Source organism: Schistocerca serialis, chromosome 4 (assembly GCF_023864345.2).
Source record: "Schistocerca serialis cubense isolate TAMUIC-IGC-003099 chromosome 4, iqSchSeri2.2, whole genome shotgun sequence".
Taxonomy (NCBI): Eukaryota; Metazoa; Arthropoda; class Insecta; order Orthoptera; family Acrididae; genus Schistocerca; species Schistocerca serialis.
In genome coordinates, this window is record NC_064641.1 from 466,486,964 (window position 1) to 466,510,884 (window position 23,921).

The 23,921-nt window shown below is 37.0% G+C and overlaps 1 protein-coding gene across 1 annotated transcript in view; it reads left to right on the plus strand.

Moving 5' to 3' along the window:
* The first annotated feature begins 1,301 nt into the window (after window positions 1-1,301).
* LOC126474541 (serine/threonine-protein kinase 33-like) overlaps window positions 1,302-23,921 on the plus strand; it is a 116,102-nt gene continuing 93,482 nt past the window's right edge. The window contains exon 1 of the mRNA XM_050102014.1: window positions 1,302-1,502. Coding sequence (XP_049957971.1) covers window positions 1,302-1,502 — 201 coding nt within the window. The remainder of the gene's footprint in view (window positions 1,503-23,921) is intronic.

Below are 23,921 nucleotides of genomic sequence, written 5' to 3' on the forward strand. Positions count from 1 at the left end.
AGGCTGAAATAGCCTCCAGCTTAAACAAAAAATCTTATTGTAATCATGAAATTACCTTTAACTGAAATAGTATTTCTTAAATGAATATCTTATTTGTAAATCCAAGGATCAACTTTCATAAGGGCTAACTAAAATATTTTCTTTGTCATTCTCAAATAATTTTTGTAGCTCTTTATGTTCTTGCACTATTGCTCTGGTGAACATTTCAAGTTTCTCTTCTCCCTGTCCATGGTTTCACTCACAATGTTTTCTATTTCTCTTTATTTTCAAGCACTGCACTACCCGTCAACATTACATTAAATGTTGCTGCACAGGCAGTTAACTGTTCAGCATCCATTTCTGAGCAATTAGGACAAAAAATTTATGATAGTGTAATGGCTCCACTAGTTGGATCAAAGATGTTTAACAAAGTCTTCAGCAAAGATTTTTTATAGTGTAATATGGGCCTAAGGATTGGAGCAGCAGTTGTGAAGATCATTGTTATAGTTAATGTGAGGAATATTACTCACAGATATGCATTATGGGAGGGTGCTTGTTGTGACAGTCTCCTACCTGGTTTGCACAACTGGCTCTTGTCAGCCATAATGTTCTTTGTAGCATAGTTCTAGCTGAAAACAGTTCATGTTGGTGGTTCTATTGATGAGCCCTACCAAGTATTAGCTTTTAAGAGGGTTCCTTCATGTTTATTGCCACTTTAAATGTTGCAGTCATGAAGTACAGGAGTCTGATTATGCAGCCTGTGAAACTCAAGTTTTTCTCCACTTCATTGTTCAAACAACACATATCAGTGACAGAATAGCACTCAGACACAGTCCTCATAGTTAGCAGTAGTATGAAAACACAAACTGAACACTCTTGGAAAACTATTAATACTATCAGGTTCAATGATGGTACTTAACAAACACTTCAAAGTTATAGTCCCAAAATTAAGAATCAATTTCCTGTTTCTATCCAAAGTTTGGGCACTAGACATTACAAATTTGATAACCAACCATGCAGACTCAGTTAATACTCTGCACAATACCTTTTAAATTTGATAACCCTGGAGAAAGCTATATGGTATTTGAGATGAACAAATATTTAATGAAGAGAGCTGAAGTGACAAACCATATCAATGTAATTGATGTAAGCAGGTTTCTTAAATGAAAAGATTTTTCATGACATGGATTTCACATGGCAAAGTTTGGCAAATTTATTGAAGCTGCTGACAAATAGTAATCCTACTATCAAATGCCTGATCCCTTCCCATCAATTTTTTTCTATCTCCTTGTGCCAATAAGTGGAAAAATAATCCAAACAAGATGGGAGCCTCAACAGTTGCTGTAAAACCAACACAAGCTGCAGAAGTTGAAATACAGGCTGCACTCTCCAAGAAGACACCACTACCACATACAGAAAAGAAGAAAGTAGCCTCAGGAAGTACAGAATCTATGTCATCTCCTGCTGAAGTGGTACCAAGTACTTCAAAACAGCGAGGTCGCATAAATTCTGCAGAAGGTCATGTAAAGCACGTGTGTCTGTGTCTCAGGCAGGCTCAAAAAATGCTCAGAGGAGTGAAGATTTTTTTATGGGCTGCATCAAGGAAGTCCAATTGCAAACTCAGTTAGGACCTACTGCCACACAGACAATTCTGTGTTCTACCCAATTTCCCCATAACACAATAAATCTTCCTTCCTGAAATAACTGTTCTGTTTTATTTTTACACTTAAATATCAGATCCTAAAATATAAGACTGATGAACTTGGTATTCTTTTGAAAGATAATAGAAGAATGACATTATGCTTAAATGAACAATGGCTGACAGAAGAAGACATAAAACTTAATGCTCCACCACATTTTCATCTAATAACAAGTTACTGTAGCCCCAGTGCAAGTTGTGGGTGTGCCTCCACACACACACACACACACACACATGAAAGTGATACAGAAATTTACTGAATGCTTAGAAAAGTTTGTTAACCATCTGCAGAAACATACCAAATACAGCATACTAATTTTTGGAGACTTAAACACTGATGTTAGAAAAAATACAGGTTAAACTGTTAGCTTAGTATAAGTAAAGATTATATAATTTTTTCTTTACAAATGATAGTCCTACAAGGCTTCAATTCTGCTTTGATAACTTCATAACAAATGTACATAAAATCAAATATGAACAAGGACTGTTTAATGTTGATCACTTATCAGACCATAAAGGTATAAGGGTGGAAATAATTACTGAGAAAATAAATGCAGATCAAAAACAAATTAAGTATCAGAATGTTAGATTATTAACTGACAATAATGCAGAGGGAGCCTTCAACAGATTCATGAATACTATCTCTAAAAGTTTTAATATCTGTTGCCCAAAGACCAAAAAACAATATAGTAATAAAGTCAGAAGACCCAGGCACCAAACCAAAACAAATGGTTTACACCTGACTTACAGAAACTAAGGCTCTTGGGAATTATTTTCTGTGAAAAAGTAAAAAGTGGTAACGTGGACAAAGCCTCATATAACAACCCCAAAGAATATTATTGATCACAAATTAGAACAGCTTAATGTAGGTCAAAACTCAAATAGATGTAAGACTGTATGGAGGATTATAAAAGCAGAGTCGATGTAAGACTGCATGTAGGATTATAAAACCAGAGTCAAGTGTAGAAATAAATTGTAAAGAAATCACAAGTACTGACAGTTTCATAGCATATTAATTTAATCAATTCTTCAACAAGGCAACAAATCCTTTTACTATCCCAACTTCTGGCTGTCATATTTTCAACTCAATGTACACCCCTAATCTAGACCCCCCTTCTGGCAATCAGTTTCTTCAAAATTGGGCAAATACTGTGTCAACTCTCACGTGGACATAAATACAAGTAGGTGACATGGTTAAATCAATAACAAAACTAGGAAAACCAAAATCTGAGGTCATTTATAGCTTATCAAATTCTGCAACTAAATAAATAGTGGACCTCATATCAAACCCTCTTTGCACACTAGTCAACTGGATCTATACTAGCGTCAATTTTCCAGAGTATCTAAAAAGAACAGTTGTCATCCCTATTCATAAAAATGGTAACAAGTTATGCACAAACAATTATCAGCCAACTGGTAGTTATTCTCTCTGGAATAATAGAATACTTCATACAATAGAATACTTGCAGACATTTATCTGAAAACAATATTCTGACTCAGTCTCAGCATGGTTCTAGGTCCAAATTATCAACAGTGAAAGCAGTTGAAGACATCATTTCTTTTACACAAACCTCATTTGAATCAGAGTTATCTGCTGAAGCCATTCTTGTAGACCTAAGCAAGGCATTTCATTTGGTGAAGCATACAATACAACTGGAGAAACTTTGGTGTTATGGACTCAGTTTTAACTCTGCCTCATATGCTCCTATCTGAGTGACAGGAAATAAGTTGTAATTTACAATAACCAAAAGTCGCAATACTTAGATGTAACTTGATGCATTCCTCAGTGTTCCAAGCTTGCTAAATAATGATAATGATTATTTACTCTAACCCAAGTTTTTATCAATATGCACTAATATCCCTACTGTCTGTGAAGAAGCTCAAGCAATGGTGCACACTATTAGAACAATGCTGTTGTTATTCTATATCACAGGTAAAGATATTGACAAGCAGACAAGACATAAATAAATTACATAGGGTTGGCAGCTTCTTCTCCAAAATGTTCAAGATATTCACTAAATATATGACCAGCTGCATTGAAAAACATTGGATTTTAGTCAGGTAAATGAACAAGTTAATTTTAGAAGTGGATATTGCATATGGTATAGCATTTTCAGATTTTGAAAGAAATGAATGCTTTTCATTCAGTTCTAACAAAATCAATACTAAACAGATCTTAGGAATCATGGGATTGATTCAAAATATTTTAATATACTGAATAGTATTAGGGTAAGCAATGCTACAGCATCAGGGTTACAGAAAATTCAAAAATGGAAGCTAAGTCTTGCAACAAAATTCCATATCTCAAACATTAGTCTCACTAGCACAAGAGGAAGTCATCAGATCCTGCAATAGGGAAAATGAAGACATATTTGACCACCTCAATTTTTCTATTACATTTTACTGTTTGCCTTTATTAGGGATAAACTTGACAAAGGGCCAGAAGAACACAAAAGAGTGAGTCTGGAGTATGGCATGAAAACCAGTTACAACAAGATTACAATAATATATAATCAATATACTCAAAAGAAGACAGTGAAAAATTAAAATCTAAATAAGTTGCTCATGAGTTTTTGTATTCAGTGATACTAAAGATAATGAGTGGATGGACAGGTAAAAAAATTGGCAGAATAGTGGATTTTGACTGGAGTGCTTCTGACAAGCTAAGTACTGATAGAGTTTACAAAACTTACCTTTTGACCAGTCTGAAATGGAAAGTTTAGTATCAGTGAATATAAGAGCAGTCTCAAATTATGGCTGTCAGAAGTAATCATTTAATCAGCTGATTGTTAAAAAAAAAAAAAGGGGACTGATCAGTAGATATGCTTGCTGGAAATTGTGGTACTAAGAGGCATAAGAAAAGAAACACATGAACCACAGAATGATGTCATACAAAAGAGAGCAATTATGACTTAAATGAAATTGAAATGGAGGAGAGTGTGACATGTAACTAGGTGGCTGGATTATGTATAGATCATGGAAGTTCTTTGTTTGATTCCAGGATATGAGGAAGGGTGGAGATGATGATGTCACAGAAAGAGAGTAGATGATGATAGAAATCAAACAGGAGAAATGCAGATCTATAGAGGGGAAGGCCATAAAAAGACAGCTAAAGATAATGATTTACACTCAAAAAATATTTTAATATCTTTGCCATTCATTGATTCCTGTTCATTATTTACCATTATCATCAGTGTTATTCTATTTATTATACTGCACTGAGTATACTGTGTTTTAGAACCAGTCAATAAGTCTTTAAAAAACATTATTGACCAAAATTTTTCTGCTGCTGCTTGTCTTAAACACCACTCATGACACTTCTATCGCCTGCAAAATGTACTATTCTGTTGATATATATATATGTTAACAGGAAAATCATTCATGTGCAAGATGACGCTGCTATGACAAAAGCAAAGGAAAGTTCAGCCATTTTGGCCAAACCTGGGGCCACTGGGACTTACTGATGGCTACATCTTAATCGGCCAATGGCCAGCACACTGCTCACCTGGCCTTTTATCATCTTTGCAGACCTTGTAGATTCTACTTCTTAAAATATGGTATCTTTTCAATTGGCATCATGAGGATGAGTTGAATCCATCCTTCTACCAAGGAAAAATTTCTGGCAACACCAGCAATTGAACCTAGGTTCCAAAATGACAGTGAGACACTCCGACCAACTAGGCCACCTCAAATATATCCACAATGAGTAAATCTAAGACAGCGCACTCCATATAGATCCAAAATGAGTAAATATGTGGAGGTGCAGCACTTTTTAAGTTATTTTGCTGAATTTTCTAATGTACATGAGAAATTCCTAATGCTTAAAGGTACTAATTTATCAACTAAATTTTTTTATGGAACGTTATATTGTGGCATTGCAAAAAGCTTTTGAAGAGGACTTCGGTGAGCAAATATTTGTGTACATTGATCAAATAATAAATAGATTAACAGTGCCACAAACCAGTCCCCTACCATCAGGAACGGTATCGAAAGTGAGTGATATTTTGACACGTAAATTAGTCTACTTTGCTTCTTTTCATTCACTTATGTCGTATGGTGTTATGTTTTGGGGTAACTCTTCCCATTCTGTAAGGATATTTGTGGCTCAGAAACGGGCGGTTCGGGCAATAAGTGGTGTGAGTTCACGAACCTCTTGTCGACCTCTTTTCACGAGTCTGAGTATTTTGACATTGGCCTCTCAATATGTATATTCCTTATTGTCGTTTCTTGTTACCAATATTAGTTTATTTCCAACAATAAGCAGCTTTCACTCGATTAATATTCAGCAGAAATCAAACCTCCTTTTGGATCGGACTTCCTTAACTCTTGTGCAAAAAGGTGTGCAGTATACTGCTGCATCCATTTTCAATAAGCTGCCACTCGAATTCAAAAATCTTAGCAGTAATCCACGCACTTTCAAATCGAAACTGAAGAGTTTCCTCATGGGTCACTCCTTCTATTCCGTCGGGGAGTTCCTTGAAAAATTAAGATGATTCTCATTGTATTGCTGATAGCGTTTGCTTAAACTTATAGACTGATTTTCTTTCAGGTTCATGAACATTTACTTTCATCTGTTATTACTTTTTATGTTGTAAGTTCATGTACTGACACGTTCCATGACCTTGGAGATTTGCTCCTCAATTTGGTCCTACGGAACTTGACATTTAAATAATTAAATAATTTTAAAAAAACAAAAAATAACAAATGTCTGTCCTATGGTGCCAAATGTAGACATACACTTAACCTACATAAAGGAACCTGTGGCAAATTGGGGTACTTAATTTTCAAAGTGATTATGAGGAACAAAAAGAATTGTATTAAGCTATTAAATTTGGTTCAGATGTCTTCAGTATAATGTTAACTTTATAAAATCACAGATATTATACTGTATTCAGTCATCTAACATCATGTTTTATTGAAAAATTTGGCCCATGGGTGAGGTGAAACAGGGAATAATTTCCCCCAGAAATTGGTCATAAATGAAAATCAACATATTATATACACTACACAGTATTTCACATTCAACAATTAGCTGCAAATGCCTTACACGCTATAAAATTTTAAGCTTCGGAAAAAGTGCATAGGCTACAGGGATAATATCCTCACTGTTGACACCCCACCGCCCTGCATATGGATTGTGAGCCCACTTGAGACACACACTACATCTGATCCAAATCTCTTCAGAATAATTTAGATAAGACAGGCGTTCATTATTTTCTTCTAATTTACCTCTGTCATTGAACAAAGTCAGCTGCTTTAGTTCTGAAGATGTTTTGGAGTTTCAACTACTCTTGTTATAGAGTTTCTGACTTTTCTGTGCTGGATGAGGGTAGCAGCCCTGATAAAGTTTCTTTCAGAGTTTGCAGCTCAATATTGATGGTTGATGATGGTAGGACATTTTCAGTTGTAAAGACATACCAGTCAACAGCCAAAATCCAGATTTTCAAAAGCCATTAACAGTATTTAGAATCACTGAGGATGGAAAATTTGCATTGCCAAACATGGTCACAATTTCAGACATTGTGATAACTTTTCTATGATTTAATCACAGCCATTTACAAATTACATCCTGATAATATTTACTGAGGGGTTTCAATAGACTAAAGCCAATTGCTCGAGCCTATGAGAGGTGTATGCTGGCAAATACAAAACTACAACCGACCAGCTATTTCTTGATAGATCAATTAGTTTTCATTTACTTTTATTTATTTATTTCATCTCTGAGCATTTTGCATGCTATTGATGTTAATAGTTTGTACAAATTGAATAGTATACAATGGAAGATATGAAAATAAAGAAAACATTTAAATCATGAAGATCTGCATACAACATACAACAAGTATAAGTTAAAATTTTAGATCTTCCTTGCACAATCAAAAAATTCCTCTATGGCATAGAAGGCTTTCTTGTTAAGCCAGTTCTGTAGAACATTTCTAAATGATTTTAATGAGGCAGTGTGTGTTTCGGGTGGCAGTGCACTGACTACTTTTTACTCTAAGGTACATATAGCTATTGTGAGACTTACTTAGACTTGTAAACGTCTGGTTAATCTTTTCTTTGTAATGTGCATTGTAACAATGAAAAGATTGCCTTAACCTGTGGCTGTCTTGGTTTTCTTTTGTGCAGATTAGGCAACTACGTATGAATATTGATGGGACTGTCATGACACATAGTTTCTTGAAAGTGGCCTACAAGATACATTGTTACTGAAAATGCCCACTAAACATCTAATAAACCTCTTCTGCCACAAAAGGGGGAAAAAAAATCACAACACTTTTTGTCCCAGTGGAGCCGCCCCAAAGCGATATGCAGTATATTACATAATAGGAGCTGAGCATCATGTTTTCATTCACACATACTCTAAGTTTATGTAACAGGTACATGAATCTTGATAATTTACTGGATATAGACTCTGTGAGGAGGTTGCAAGTTAATCTGGAATCCAAGCGTACACCAAAAAGTTTAACTGACATACAATCATTGTTGGTATTGCATAAACTAAAAATTACAATTTTGGTTTACAGTTAATTCATTGTCTTCAAAGCAGGTACTAGAAATTCTTAGGACAGCTGCACTTTGTTCCTTTTGACCATCTACGTCATTTTCAGACTGTTTCTATTTGATTAAAATACCTCTCCATTTAGCTTTCGAAGGCTTAAAGTAGGCTACATCGCGGAGCAGTGCCAAATGTGAGGAGTTCGGTGGCAGGCACACAAATTGTATATTGTGCTCTTCACACAGCTTAACAACATTGCAGCTGAGATGGGATGACAAATTATCTCCAATTACAATATGGCTTCTTGTTTCTTGAGCACAGGCAAAAGGTGGGTGATAAAGCCCAAGAGTCAAATATTGCTTGATCAATCCAACCATGCTTACTTCAGTGTACCTAGCACCACTGGTCCATTGTCTGTCTACGTAGTCCAAAGGTGTTCCGCTTTATATATTATGTATGGCAGAAGAGATGATCCAGCTGAATTACCACAAAACATGGCAGTCACATTAGTCGGTGTAGAATTTATTATCCTCTCTGGATATCTGCAACCTCAGCAGCAAATTACCTGCTTCCTACCATGGTCGTCAGACATGCTGGTTTCATTTTAATTGTAATGTTGTCTCGCGGAATGTCTTTAGTCAAAGCACTCATGTTTTCAGTCTAGTCTGTAATTACTGATTCAGTGAAGGCAGCAGTTGCTATTTTTGACTTTACCATAAATTTAAATTCTACTTCATCCACAGGGAATCTGAAATCACAAATTTTACCACTGTGACTGGTGAAGACCAGCTCCTCTTCAGTGGCCAGATGCCCAGGTTTATTCAAACATTCATTCACCATTCTCCTTTTTATTATAGATGTACTACTTTTGAAGTATGCTCAGGCCACTCTTTGGGGCATTTCTCCAGACCTTACAGCATTTAAACATTCTTGCAATTATTCTGTTGTGAAATCTGCATACATTCTGCTCCCATGATATATTTTGTAATTTTGAGTCTTTTTTTACTACAGATTTGCAAATAAATAAACATGAATAGTGTATGAATCATTTGATGAAATAAATTTACAGAAGTTAATGATATACATTGTTTTGCTGTAAAATCTAAGAATGTGTAACTGAAATACAGCGCTAGGGGCTCCTTGAATCCACTTCTGAGCTATGTCCATCTTAACCAATTTTTAGGTTATAAGCACATTATTCACCAAATATATCAATTTCAATGGGCCTTCGTTATCTATATAATTCGAACAGTTGCTATTTTGTTGGTAATTTAGATAAAATGTAAATTTCACTTTACATTGCATGTAAATGAAGTGTGGAGAACGCTGAAAGTGGAAGTTTTCTGGCAGCGACAATCGCTATTATTTAACATTAGCTGTGAGAAGATGGAAAAACAGAGACACTGTGGGGTGCATTGGACGCTAGCTAGTGCTGCCACATGTCGAGTGAATTTTTTAAACAGATGTATACGTGCATTACAGCAGATCCTGGAGTGATTTTTTGCTGTTGGGTCCAAGTTACATCCAAGGGCTCAAGTAACCTCAGCTTGTGGTATAACGGAATTCTTGATTCGAGTCACAAAATAACGGAAAATATCAATAGCGACTTTCAAGTTCACCTGAACCGATTGGCATAGGTTACTTATATTGTTCACACATACTAAAATCTTGTTCATTGCAATAATAAACTCAAAAGTTAACATTTCGTTCCAGACTGCTTCACAATCGTTAATAGTTTCGAAATCATCATTTTCCCTTTTTCGACTCATTCAAACTTTAGATGACATCATCAGATTGCAAAAGTATCGCTTTTACTGCTCCGATCCTACTTTCCAATCCTGTTTCAGATAGAGGTTATAATGTAAATTTTAATTTAGTTTGTGTAAGATCCTAACGCTTGCTTAACTTTCCAAACACCACATACACTTCTCTGATGAAGCCGAAAAATGTTTTAGCTGTTGCAGAATTGTTAGCTGCATTATCAAAAGCAAATTTCAACAATGGCATCCACATGGCATGAACAATGTTCGTGGATTAGCCTAATACTGAGTATTCTCGTTCTGATATCTTCATTAATGCCAATCATACTGACGTTGCTATCATGTCCCTGTTCTCGATAGTTTTGGATAACTAGGCCATTATTTTCTAGTCCCTTTAAAATGGCATTTGTTAAATACCCTCCCATTGTTTCTGCGAAGGCAATAAATCCAGCAAAATGTCCCTGTATCTCTCCAGTTGAGGAATTCCACAAACTCAACCCTCCATCGCTCGCGCGGATGGTACTCGTAATTCACATGACTTTCCCACTCAATTTTGTCTGACAGGGCAGGATTGAGATCGCGCCATTTTCAGTACCTTTCTGTTAACTCTCCAGCAGTTAGCTCCAATCATTGTTGGCTTTCAGTTACGAAAGATACATTGTCTATGAAACATTATTATAGTCTGGAGGACACCAGTCACACGCGCGAGCTCTGCTGCCACAATCTGAAGCAAAGTAAGTCTGTATTACTTTATTGGTTTCCTAGATTCAATCGATCTTTCATGTGCATAAATTTGGACTTACTGGAACTGACTGCAATTACCTTTCATGTTACCTAGTATTCTCTTTATTTTTAGATTGTGGAAGAAATGCCAACAGCAAAAAATCTTGAACAGAGTTTAGTAGAGATCCTAATGCATGGTTGAAATGGTTCAATGAGCTGAGCGATGAAGATGCTCACAGTGATCACACTGACTCAGAAACTGAGGACAATGTTCACGAAAGCGGTCATGATTCAGGAACAGAACAAGAAGAGCCAGAGAATGATGAATATGAGTCACAGGAAATATCCTACCATTGGTAGAAGCAGATCTTGTAATATTATTACGCATTTGCCTGGACCAAAAAGTCAAGCTCGTATGAAAAAAGAAATTCTGAATTTGTTCTTGGATGAAAACATAATAAGCATTATCGCAATATGCACTAATATATTCAGCAGTGAAGTTCGTGGTAACTTCTCTATGGAAACGGATGCTAAAGAAACAGATGCAATACAGATCAGAACTTTCATTGGTTTGTTATATCTGTGTGGATGTTTGAGATGTTCTAGGAAGAGTATATCGAAATTGTGGGATAATTCAAAGGGAAACAGACTTGAATCATGTTATTTATGCATAAGTGAAAACCGATTCGGGTTTCTGTTGAGATGTCTTAGGTTTGATAATATCTGTGATAGAGATGTCCAGAGAGTGACTGACAAGTGGGCTCCTATCAGAGAGGTACTTGATCTATTCACGAGCTGGCCTGAGTGGTCGAGCTGGTCTAGGCGCTTCGGTCTGGAACCGCGCGACCGCTACGGTCGCAGGTTAGAATCCTGCCTCGGACATGGATGTTGTGATGTCCTTAGGTTAGTTAGCTTTAAGTAGTTCTAGAGGACTGATGACAACAGCAGCTAAGTCCCATAGTACTCAGAGCCATTTGAACTATTAACGAACAGTTGCTAAAAGTATTTTTCACCTAGTGAATGTCTTACTGTTGACGAACAGCTTTTGGCATTTAGAGGAAATTGCCCATTCCACTCATGCAATATATTCCTCGCAAACCAGCGAAGTATGAGTTAAAAGTGTTTGCTTTGGTTGATGTAAAAACAGCTTACACTTTGAATTTAGAACCGTACGTCGGTAAGCAACCAGAGGGACCATGTAATTCCAGTAATTTAGCTGAAGATATTGTTCTTCGAATGGTCGAACTGTTTCAAACGTTAGAATATATTATACAGTGCATGAATATTAACTGTATTATATATATATTTAATAAAAAAACACAAAATCAGTCATAGAAACCGTTCAAAGTATACAAATAGAGCGCTTGCTTTGTGGATGACACCTGTCATCTGCGCGAGTGACCATGTCACAAATTTTCGCACGAGAACGGAGGTTTAATATTACTGATGTTTCTTCCACACAGCTTACATCTCTGGTACGGTCGAACATGAAGGCATACTATTTTGCTTGTCTGGCTCTGTTTACAATTTCGTTAATAACAGATTTGTATATTAACATAATTAACTCATTTTGGATGCCATGGCTCAGCTAATGTTGACAAAGTTGCTTTTCATCAATGCGCTGCAAGTGCTCTTTTTGTGTTACATAATATTTGGATAACAATTTAAACAAGCCTATAAAATTTCCACTGTTTCCGATATCAATCGGTTAATGGACTCTCGATGAGTGAAATGCCAGATAGTATGAGGCTAAGTAGTTGGCAATATCGATCAAACTTTCAAAGAAAATACACCAATACTTTTTTGATTTCCTAATCAGTCTCTCGTTTTCCTTGTCTATTGTTTTTCCGTATTTAATTCCTTTACAGTCATTTAATGATGCACCCCATGTTTCCTTGACTTTGTTCATGTCTTTGTAATACCCTACTCAGACTTTCCAGTTACAACATTCCTCTTTTACCTTTTGCGTCTGCAAATGTGAAAAAACTCTACATGCAAAGCAATAAATTTTACAAAGAGATATGGAATAAACTAACCATGTGCAATGTTGCTTTTCCCAGTTAGGGTAGACCAGGGCAATGCCGACACCTTAAGACATTTTTAATTTTTAAATTTTTACTGATTTAGATACGTTTTTTATTGAGGTACCTAAAGTTTAATTGGGGATTTCTACTTTCATTAAAAATATAGTTTTGTTACAGTAATTACATTTATAAAGTGAAAAACGTGTATATAGCAATGTCTACTGAATGTCGGTATTTCCCCGGTCGCCGGGGCAATTTCGACACCACTTTGGGTTAATGCCGACATTAGTGAGAAATAATAATATGAATGTATATCAATAAAATGTATATTGTTACAAAGTTATATATGATACTTATAATAGTATGTCATGACTATAGATAAAGAAATATGACAAATAAGTCTGAAAAGAAAACAAATCATTTTAAGAAGTAGAGGTAAAGTCACAAATGTAGTTTTCAGAAGAATCATAGCCACTACAGTCTGTGTGTGGCCGCTTCCCACAAAAAACACACTGATACAACAGTTCAGTTTTAATACCATATTCCCCACAGACTAAACACATTTCTCTGGTTTTGGAAAATAAATCTATTCCATCGTCCATTTCATCGTTGTCGCATAACGTTGACTCATCTATTTCTTCTTCAGAAGATGTTTCTTCAAAAGAAATCTGTCTGCTGCAACTTTTCTCCTTTTTTTTGCCTTTTGATGTGGCCTTGCATTTGGTAGTGCTTGATTTTATTTTGGGTTTACCCTTGTCTTGACCTGACTTCTTCAAAAGCCTAAGTTTAAGTTTTGGAACAATTTTTTGGATCATCAGTTACCTTTTCTAATCCACGCATAGCTTTCATATCTTTAATGACTCTTTTCATGTGTGCTTCCTCCAATACAATTTTCATGGGTGTGGGCGTCATAATAATGGAATGTTGCTTCCTGTCAACTTTTTGTTTGACACCATGGTGAGGTTGTTGTTGCTTTTGTTGCATAGGCGATTAAGCTTCTTAGGCTTCTCTGAAGTGAGTTGAATCCTGAGAGGCTTTTGGAGAAGGTGTTGTTCCAGGATCCGACCTTGATGAGCAAGCTACTGGATTAGCATAAGGTCCAGTCAAATTCAAGTTGGTGGTTTTCCAGGAATGCTATGAATTTTCAGCCCTTGCCCAATTTGTGTTTGCAGGCTCCTCAGCAACTGCATTATTCCCATCCTGAACACCATCGCCATTCGTTGGTTCGTCAACATTTTCTGGGTCAATGATGACCGAAGTTTGGATTCTGTACTCAGAGATAAAATCCAAGTCACTGAACTTTTCTGGCTTATACAGGAAGATCCCTGCTGCACCAAATCCTGATACGTCCTTCTCCATGGTTGTGATGTTCATGTAAGCTTCATTGAAGATTGAAGCAATATCATAAACTGATATCTTCTTGAAGCGATTAGCCCTTAAGAACCTGTCACACTGAATGTTGAATGCTTTCTTGAGAGGACCGTAAAAAGCCAAACCTAAAGCCTGCAATTTGTGTGACGTATGTGGTGGTATAGAAACCTTGTGAATATATTTAGCTCTACAAAACTCATAGCTATCTAGAGAGATGTGACTTCCATGGTTGTCCATAATTAATAACAAGGGGTCTTTCTTGGTTGGTTAGGCGTTCTCTTTGAAGTGCTTAAGCCAATCACTGAAAAGATCTTCATTTGACCATCCGTTACGTGAACATCTACATATGGCCCCAGCTGGCCCTCCTTTTTTCCAACTGAGGAGACATCCACTTCTGGGGATAGATGAACATGGGTGGGATGTAAATCCCAGAAGCTCTTAGTGCAGACCACCGTAATATTCCTCCCTCGTTCCCAACTTGTCGCAGAGCCTACCTGATGTTGGCCTTTAGGGGCTAAAACCTTTCCTGGCTTTTCTCTCATTCTTCCAAAGCATAATAACCTATGGTATCATTTTATGGGGAAACTCCAGTTGTGTGCATGACATCCTTCTACTGTAGAAGAAAGCTATTAGGGTAATTACAGGCTCGTCATATAAGGCACACCATAAACCTTTGTTTTCTGAGCAAAAAATTACGACTGTAGTAAACATATATATATATATATATATATACTATGTTTAATCTACACGAAAAAGAAGCTACCCAAAGCTAAACGCAGAGAAAATATACATTGCTACTACACTAGGATGAATAGATGTATTTAGACTCCATTCCACAGACTCGCAAAATCACTGAACAGTTAAGAACTAATAGGGCACAAATTATTTAATAAACTTTCACTAGCTATACAAGATTTACCAGAGCAACAATTCAAACAAGCACTGTATGACTGGTTAGTTGCCCACCCATTCTATAACATAACGAATTTCATCAATTGTAAAATTATATTGTAATGACAAACCAATTACTCTTTTGCAACAGGAATTATATAGTAATATAAGTATGAATTTGTAGGATTTCACCAATCGTAATATAACCATGTACTAGCAAACCTATTGTTCTTTTGCAACATGAATTATATTGTACTATATGTATGACCTTGTCAATTGCAATATTATACAGTAATAACAAATATATTGCTCTTTTGCAACAGGAATTAGATTGTGTTATAAGTATGTCTTAGTAGGATTTCATCAATTGGAATATTACACTGTAAAAACACACCTGCTGTTCCATTGCAACTTGAATTTTATTGTATTATATGTATGACTTTATCTATTGTCTTAATGGCCTAACGACAGTAAAATTATTCTACTCTAATCTATTCTATCCCCATAGTGGGATGTTAGCATTACCCCGGAGGGACAAGATGGTGGATACCTAACCCTACAGACTACTACACACTTTGAAATATTAAAACTACTATACCAAAATGTTTGTTAAAATATGTAATATCTAGCTGTATATGTTGTATTTTAGTGACACGAATGACTGGAGTATTATCATAACTTGTTCAGAAGTCCTTCTTTACACCAAAAACTATACAATTTTAAGATAAAATACCATAAAACTACTGACATTCGTAGAAGACAGAAACACACTGAGCGCTAGTTGTGGTGTCGTCCGCAAGGGCGCAGCACTATGCAGCGGCGCTCCGCTGTCAAAATACAACTAAAACCTATCGTGTCGGTATTGCCCCAGGTGTCGGCATTGCCCCGGTCGACCCTATGCAATTTTCTTGTAAAATGAAATTTCCTAAAATCTCATTTACTTGTTTCTTTGGGGTCATTTTCACCAGATTTCTCTAGGATTTGTTGGGGACCATTTGAATTAAGACAAGACGCTGCGAATTTGTTACTGGAAATACCCACTTCCCCAGATCTAATGACTAAAACTGACTCTCTTATATCAACAATTTGCTCTTGATTATCTAAGTCACAAATCTCTTCCTTTTTTTAACTCTTTATTCTGCTCATAATTTACGACAGGAAAATAGATAACGTTTTACAGATCAAACACAGTCAAACAAATCCATCTTTCTCACTCTTTTATAAAAGGTATAGGAAAACATACAGGAAAGTGTTGTGTGTTGCTAAGAGGGCTCACAACTCCAAACTGGTGCTGAGTGCTGAAAACAAAAACAAAGCAGTCTGGAAGATTGTAAAACAGTAAACCAGCAATAGAAAGATGAATGTGTCAAACATAAAAATAAAAAAAAGAAGGGATTCTAATAAAAGATCCAAAATATTTGGCCAACTATATAAGTAATTATTTCAGCAGTATAGGTACAAAATTACAGCAGAAATTGCAAAAAGCTCCTCAGATCGCAAATCTAAACAAAAGTGTACCACATTCAATGGTATTACTGCCCATAGCAAAGGAAGAAGTCTACAAAGTAGTCTGCAAACTGAAAAATAAAAATTCAGCTGGTTTAGATGAAGTTCCAGTTTTTCTAACTAAAGACTGTATAGAAGCCTGTTATCACCATTAGTTAATATTATAAACCAATCATTCAAGCAGGGTTACTTTCCTGACTACTTGAAATATGCTAAAGTACTGCCTCTCTTCAAGAAAGGAGACACAGGAAATATAGAAAATTATAAGCCACTCTCACTGCTCTCATGCTTTGCAAAAATAATATAAACTATTCTGAAAGACAGACTTATGAGCTACTTAAATAAGCACAACCTCCTAGCCAAGGACCAGTTTGGATTCCGAACAGGGAAAGGCACAGAAGCAGCAACAGCATATCTCACTAAATATATCCTAGAAGCACTCGATATAGGAAACTATACAACAGGTATCTTTCTAGATCTAACCAAAGCTTTTGACACAGTAGATCACAAAACACTGTTGGTTAAGCTAGATGAAGTGGGAATAAGGGGGATTGTAAAAAAAAAATGGTTCCAGTCATATCTAGAAAATAGAATACAGATGACTGAAATCGTGTAACTCCAACTGTATTGAAAACATATTTTTCTGACCACAAACATATAAATATAGGTGTACCACATGAGCATACAATATTGTTTGCAGATGACTCCAATGTGCTAATCAGTGACAAATCACATGTAGACCTAAGAGAGAAAGCTGAAGAAACACTAAAAAGTATATATGAGTGGGGAGCTAACAACAAAGTCACGCTTAATAATAAGAAAACAAGCGCTATGAACTTTTACATAAACAAAACACCATATTATAATAACCTGAAGTTAGGTACTGAACCATACAATGGGTGTAAAGCACAAAATTTCTTGGCACGCAAGTTGATAGTCAGTTGAAGTGGGAAGACCACGTAAAAATACTTTGTAACAGAATCTCTACAGCATGCTATGCCTTCAGAGATCTTACTTCAGCATGTTATATTTCATGTATTAGAACAGTATATTTTGAATATATCCATTCTGTTATTAGTTATGGGATAATATTCTGGGGAGTGAACAGGAAAAATATCGAAGCTATATTCAAATTGCACAAAAGAGCGGTATGTATAATGACCAAGAGTGGCAGCATGGCTCACTGCTTTGAACTTTTTAAAATTGCTTGAAATCTTATCTGTCCCATGTGAATATATTTTTCAGAATGTTACGTACATTTAAAAAAATATTGGACACTATGCTAGCAATGGTTCTGTACATGGTTACGAAACTAGGAATTGCAATAATTTGCAAATGGATAGAAAAAATAAAGTTAAAATGCAACAGAGTTGTCTACTGTACAATGTCATCAAATTATATAATAAATTACCGCAAAACATAAAAGACATAGAGACAATCTCCGCCTTCAAAGAAAAACTAAAAAAAATTTACAAAATAAAAGTTACTATACAGTAATGGAGTACTTGAATTAAGAAAAGTTACTTAAAATCTGAAAGTTCTGTGTTAAACTATATGGAGAAATAATAATTATATAAGACTGAAAAATGTGAATTAGATTATAATAAAATTTCACTGTCAGCTATTGTGTAAGAAACAAATTTAAACTGTTAAATTGTCTATTATTCAATGACGAAATTCATACAATGTAAATTGTTTCACGGATTAATAAAGAAATCAAATCAGATCCAATGAATACGCTAAGAAATATATATGGATACTGATTTAACCCTACAGGTATGAAATGAATCACAACACTATGATAAATGTATCAGAATATAAGTAATAACTTATTTGCAAATAATCAGTTTTTCACTTAGTAATGAATAGAAACTTACCCAGAAGTTTTGCACATGCGAGTCTCTGACACTGACTTTCGAGCGGTATTGCCATTTAGTGCGCATGCGCGGATTAGCGACAAGCGCGAGGCCGTCAGTTGTTGCCGACATCGCCGATGCCTAACGCCGACACTGTCTTTAGTCAGTCTGTTCCTGGCCACGTTAGAATAAAGTTCAATTGTTAAGAAACGAGTTAACATAACAGCCAAACTAATATTAACGTGCCTAAATCTACTTTTTATGCGCTACTTTTACAAGAAAATTGCTTTTCTGTCGACTGCATAGTGCTGGGAAATTTATAATATCATAGTGCATGGGTGGCTCTCATCATCCACATTAGAGTTGTCCAGCTCCACACCTCACGAGACAATACAACAAACTAGCATATTATTTTCAAATTATGCACAATGAAAATGTCAGTAGAATAGTGCGAGCTGCGCTGTAACGCCGCATAAAGGTAAGTCTGAAGCCCACAAACTTAGGTGACTCTGCTCAGTATGACGCTGCGTGGCACATCAGTACACAGTCAAATGCACTCACTAACGCATTCGACATTTCATTTCTCCAAATTTATACCAATATGCTAGATTCCTCATGAATACAAATTACTATCTAAGTGCAATAAATACATACTAATAACTATCACATGCAGTATACACAAAGTAATGAGTAATAGCAACCTTTGCAACTATATGGATGTAGACGTTAAATACCTCAAAATCGCGCTCATCAGCATACGTAGTACAGGCATCTGGCGCCATCAGCTTACTGTAGAACTGCGTATGGGCCCTCGTACAGGTGGAAGAACAGTGTGATCCTTTTCCTTTTGGTGTCCTGTGGGTCTACTCATTCTTAACGAGATCTCAGTCCTTCCTAGTTTTCCAGAAGTACGTTTGGAAAAACTGTTAGGAACAATATCTTGTGTCTTTAGAAAATCACCAATAAAAAAATCAGTCTACTGATTTTGCGATTTTTGAAAAGCATGCGTCACACCTTGACAGAACAAGGTCGTTATTTCGTCTTTTCTTTCAACCTAGATGGATTTTTTATTGGCCAGTTACACGCATTGAAAAGACTGAATTACCCATGACTCGTATATGATGCTTCTTCTGTAAACAAAATCTTGCAAACATTGCATTGCTTTGCTTGCTTTTATCTACACTGTTCGGAAAAGCTGTTGGAGCGAAATCTGGAAGGAATGAAATTCTCTGGAAAACAGAACTCGCAGAACACTTCTTTGGCTGATCCCACGTACACACTCAAGCTACCTTTTAGCGACATATGTTAACTGCTGCTGAGATATTCGTTGCAGTTCTACAATCAGTTTCTGTTCTGTTCCATTGGCGTATTTTGTATTTGACACATCCAATTCTTGAATTCTTAACGATGTTTGCAAAGACAGAACGTGATTGCTAGTATAGAGGAGCACAGGGGCTTCAGACACACACGTTAACACACTAACTGTGGGGAACCTGAGACAGAACGGTTGAGGCGAGGCAGAACGGGGTAATTGTGTTTTTTGCCTTGAATGTGCTGCTATCTCTCGGATATTGCTAGAATTATAACGATAGACCGACTCAAAACATTTTAACAACGCGTCGACGCCACTGCGAGCTTTATTCTTTCTTGTGAATCGATGCATTTTTGCTACACGTTTCAACCATATTCAGGTGTTAATTCACTGAGATGACAAAAGTCTTGAGATAGCCATGTCCATATACACAGATGGCGATAGTATTGTGAACACAAGGTAAAAAAGGGCAGTGCATTGGTAGAGCTGTAATTTGTACTCAGGTGATCCGTATAAAAAGGTTTCCGACGTGATTGTGGCCACATGTTGGGAATCAACGGATTTAGAACGCGGAGCTAGACCCACGGAACATTCTGCAGTATTTTGGAAATTGTAAGGGAATTCAATATTCCGAGATCCACAGTGTCAAGAGTGTGCCGAGAACACAAAATTTCGGGCATTGACTCTCACCACGGAAAATGAAGTGGCCAACGGCCTTCACTTAATGACCGGGAGCAGCGGCATCTGCGTAGAGATGTCAGTGCTAAAGAACAAGCAGCACTGCTTGAAATAACCGCAGAAATCAATGTGGGATGTACCATGAACGTATCCATTAGGACAATGGAGCGAAATTCTGTCGTTAATTGGCTATGGCTGCAGACGACCGGCGCAAGTGCCTTTGCTAACAGCGCCACATCGCCTGCAGCGCTTCTGCTGGGCTCGTGACCATTTATCGTTTGGGCTCTAGACGATTGGGAGCCCGTAGCTTGGTCAGCTGGGTTCCGATTTCACTTGGTAAGAGCTGATGGTAGGATACTGCCCTGTTCTGCCTCGTGTTCATTATTTCGGATTTTTTTATGTTTTGTACACAAATTATTTTTTTTTTTTTTTTGTTTTCTATACAGAATATTTCGAATCTATAACAGAAAAACTAAAAGGTAAAGTTGTTTCATTATATCCATGCAAAAGGCTGAAAAAGCTGTAATAACTGGAAGAATGGGCTATAAGAAAGCGGCAACTCAATTCAGCATTATTCAGATATTTGACCAAAAATGCAAGCTTGACTATTTGTATTAACAATTAATGAACTTCAAGAATTCGCCAAGGAGTAAAGTGGGTAAGAGGATTTTTGAGGTGGCGTCAAACACTGAGTTTACAGAAGCCAATAAATACATCAGGACTCAAGCTATGGGCTATAATAAACCGGCAGTTGACTGTGACTTGTTGGGCAGTGTTGTCGGCGTGCACAAGCTTACTGGGGATACAACATTTACTAGTGATGAACTGGAATGTCAATAAACCCTAAAGGCCAAACAGGACTAATTGCTCTGGAAGGGCATAAGCAAGTAGTGACTCTCACTTAATCTGAATGAGGTGATACTGTGACAATGGAGATCTGCTTTTCCACATCTGGTATGTACATCCATCAAATGCCGATTTCCCCAAGGAAAAGGATGAGGCAGGAGTTTCAGACTCCCAGACGTTCAAGAAACAGGGTGGATGACTTAAGAGCTCTTTTTAGAATGATTCAAACTGTTCGAACCATTTACAATGGTTAATGAACAAAATCCATGTCCTCTCATTCTGGTCGGACACTCGACTCACACAATAAGTTTGGTAAGTAATGGCGGCCAGTGTGAAATATTCTCAAAACAGCAAATTTTGTTAGTAAAATGAAAGCGTGTGTTAAATGAAAAAGGTAAAATATGAAACCTAAATGAACGTGTTTCTAGTTTGCAACATTGATCAGTGTATTTAAAGTGGACATAAGTAAACTTACATTAGAAAATCGTGAGCGGATGTCGAAGCAAAATATGACGAAATTCAATCAACAAAACGCGAAGTCTTCGGATATGTGGACAAATGTATATAAAAATAGCCCTCAACCCACGGGCGTGATAATAGCACGGGAAGTGATCAAGACTATAGGACGGGTGCTCTTGTGGTCTCCGACATTAGTTGGCGTAACTTCCGCGCTACGACGTTTGCGATAAGGGGATGTGCGTCATCATGAAGCAACAGCACCCCTTCTCACACCATTCCACAACGGATGTTTTCGACAGATATGCTGCTCTATACACATTCTTCATCTTCCGATGGATGTGTCCAGGTTTTTGCCCTTCATCAGTCGAGAACAGAATAACAGCACGTTGGTCTTATTTGGACGCATTTGGTGGTAACGTCGCCATAGTTCACGTTTGACTAGATTTCCTATCAGCCCAACTCGAAAAGTTCTCTGACTGAACACTATGAGAAGGAAAGATGCTTATCTTTTACTTTACATTATCTACTATCGAGGTTACTCATTTAATTACATTTTATTAAAAATTTACAACATAATTTCTACCCACAGTGGATGGCGGAAAGCATACGAGATGTTACATAATGTCAGAGATGTTAGAAAAAAATGAACCCTAATGCACTCAAAGCATAACACCCTGTCTTGCATAAGGAAGTTTCCGGGATTGCTACCACAGCGACGTACGTCGGGAACGTGGTCTTCTTGCACGCAACCAATTCGAGCCCTGTAATATATTTATCTATCCGTGGTAGTGCTGAAAAAGTTTTCATCTCCGAAGGATGCGTGACGTATTGCATGGAAATCGTCCTGTTCACCTTCATCGAAAGGGTGAAATTTGTTTAGCCTGCACGTAAGCAGAAAGAGGGACAGAAGACCATTTTAACAATCTGTCAACGGTGAGGTCATTAGCAACAGAACACAACCTCATACTGATAAAGTTAGTAGGCCATATTCATTTCAAAGAAACCATCCCGATGTTTACCTAAGAGATTTATGGAAACCAGTGATCTTTATAGCAAGAAGGGCTAACTGAATCTCGGTCTTCGTGATTTTTAAGTCCTGCATTTTAACCTGTGTGCTGTCTCCGTCGGTTCTTGTGTACGGTGAAATGGTTCAAATGACTCTGAGCACTATGGGACTTAACTTCTGAGGTCATCAGTCCCCTATATCTTAGAACTACTTAAACCTAACTAACCTAAGGACATCACACACATCCATGCCCGAGGCAGGATTCGAGCTTTCGACCGAAGCGGTCGCGCGGTTCCAGGCTGAAGCGCCTAAAACCGCTCGGCCACCACGGCCGGCCCTGTGTACGGTGACGACGATTTGATTCTTTGACTGCCGTAGAATGGTTGTCAGCATCAAAATCTCAAATACAACGATTATGTGTAAGCTAAACGAGGATAACGGAATGTAGTCAAATTAAGTCGGGTGATACTGAGGGAATTAGATTAGGAAATGAGACACTTAAAGTAGGAAAGGAGTTTTGCTATTTAGGGAGTAAAATAACCGATGATGGTCGAAGCAGAGAGGATATAAAATGTAGACTGGCAATGGCAAGGAAAGCGTTTCTCAAGAAGAGAAATTTGTTAACATCGAGTATAGATTTAAGTGTCAGGAAGTCGTTTCTGAAAGTATTTGTATGGAGTGTAGCCATGTATGGAAGTGAAACATGGACGATAACTAGTTTGGACAAGAAGAGAATAGAAACTTTCGAAATGTGGTGCTACAGAAGAATGCTGAAGATAAGGTGGGTAGATCACGTAACTAATGAGGAGCTATTGAATAGGATTGGGGAGAAGAGAAGTTTGTGGCACAACTTGACTAGAAGAAGGGATCGGTTGGTAGGACATGTTTTGAGGCATCAAGGGATCACAAATTTAGCATTGGAGGGCAGCGTGGAGGGTAAAAATCGTAGGGGGAGACCAAGAGATGAATACACTAAGCAGAATCAGAAGGATGTAGCTTGCAGTAGGTACTGGGAGATGAAGAAGCTTGCACAGGATAGAGTAGCATGGAGAGCTGCATCAAACCAGTCTCAGGACTGAAGACCACAACAACAACAACATGTGTAAGCCTATATCGTATTTATTTTGAAGCTACCAGCTGATCGCATACGACGAAAGTACCACGAAATACAATCGTATGTTTAATAAACGTAAACATGGTCCTCAGTAGGTTGTAATGTGATTTTTATTTAATCGTGCGATTAGCTAATTTCGACTATGTCTCATTGTCAGGCACCTGTAATGTAGCCCAGTTACCATGTGGTTGTAAGAAATTT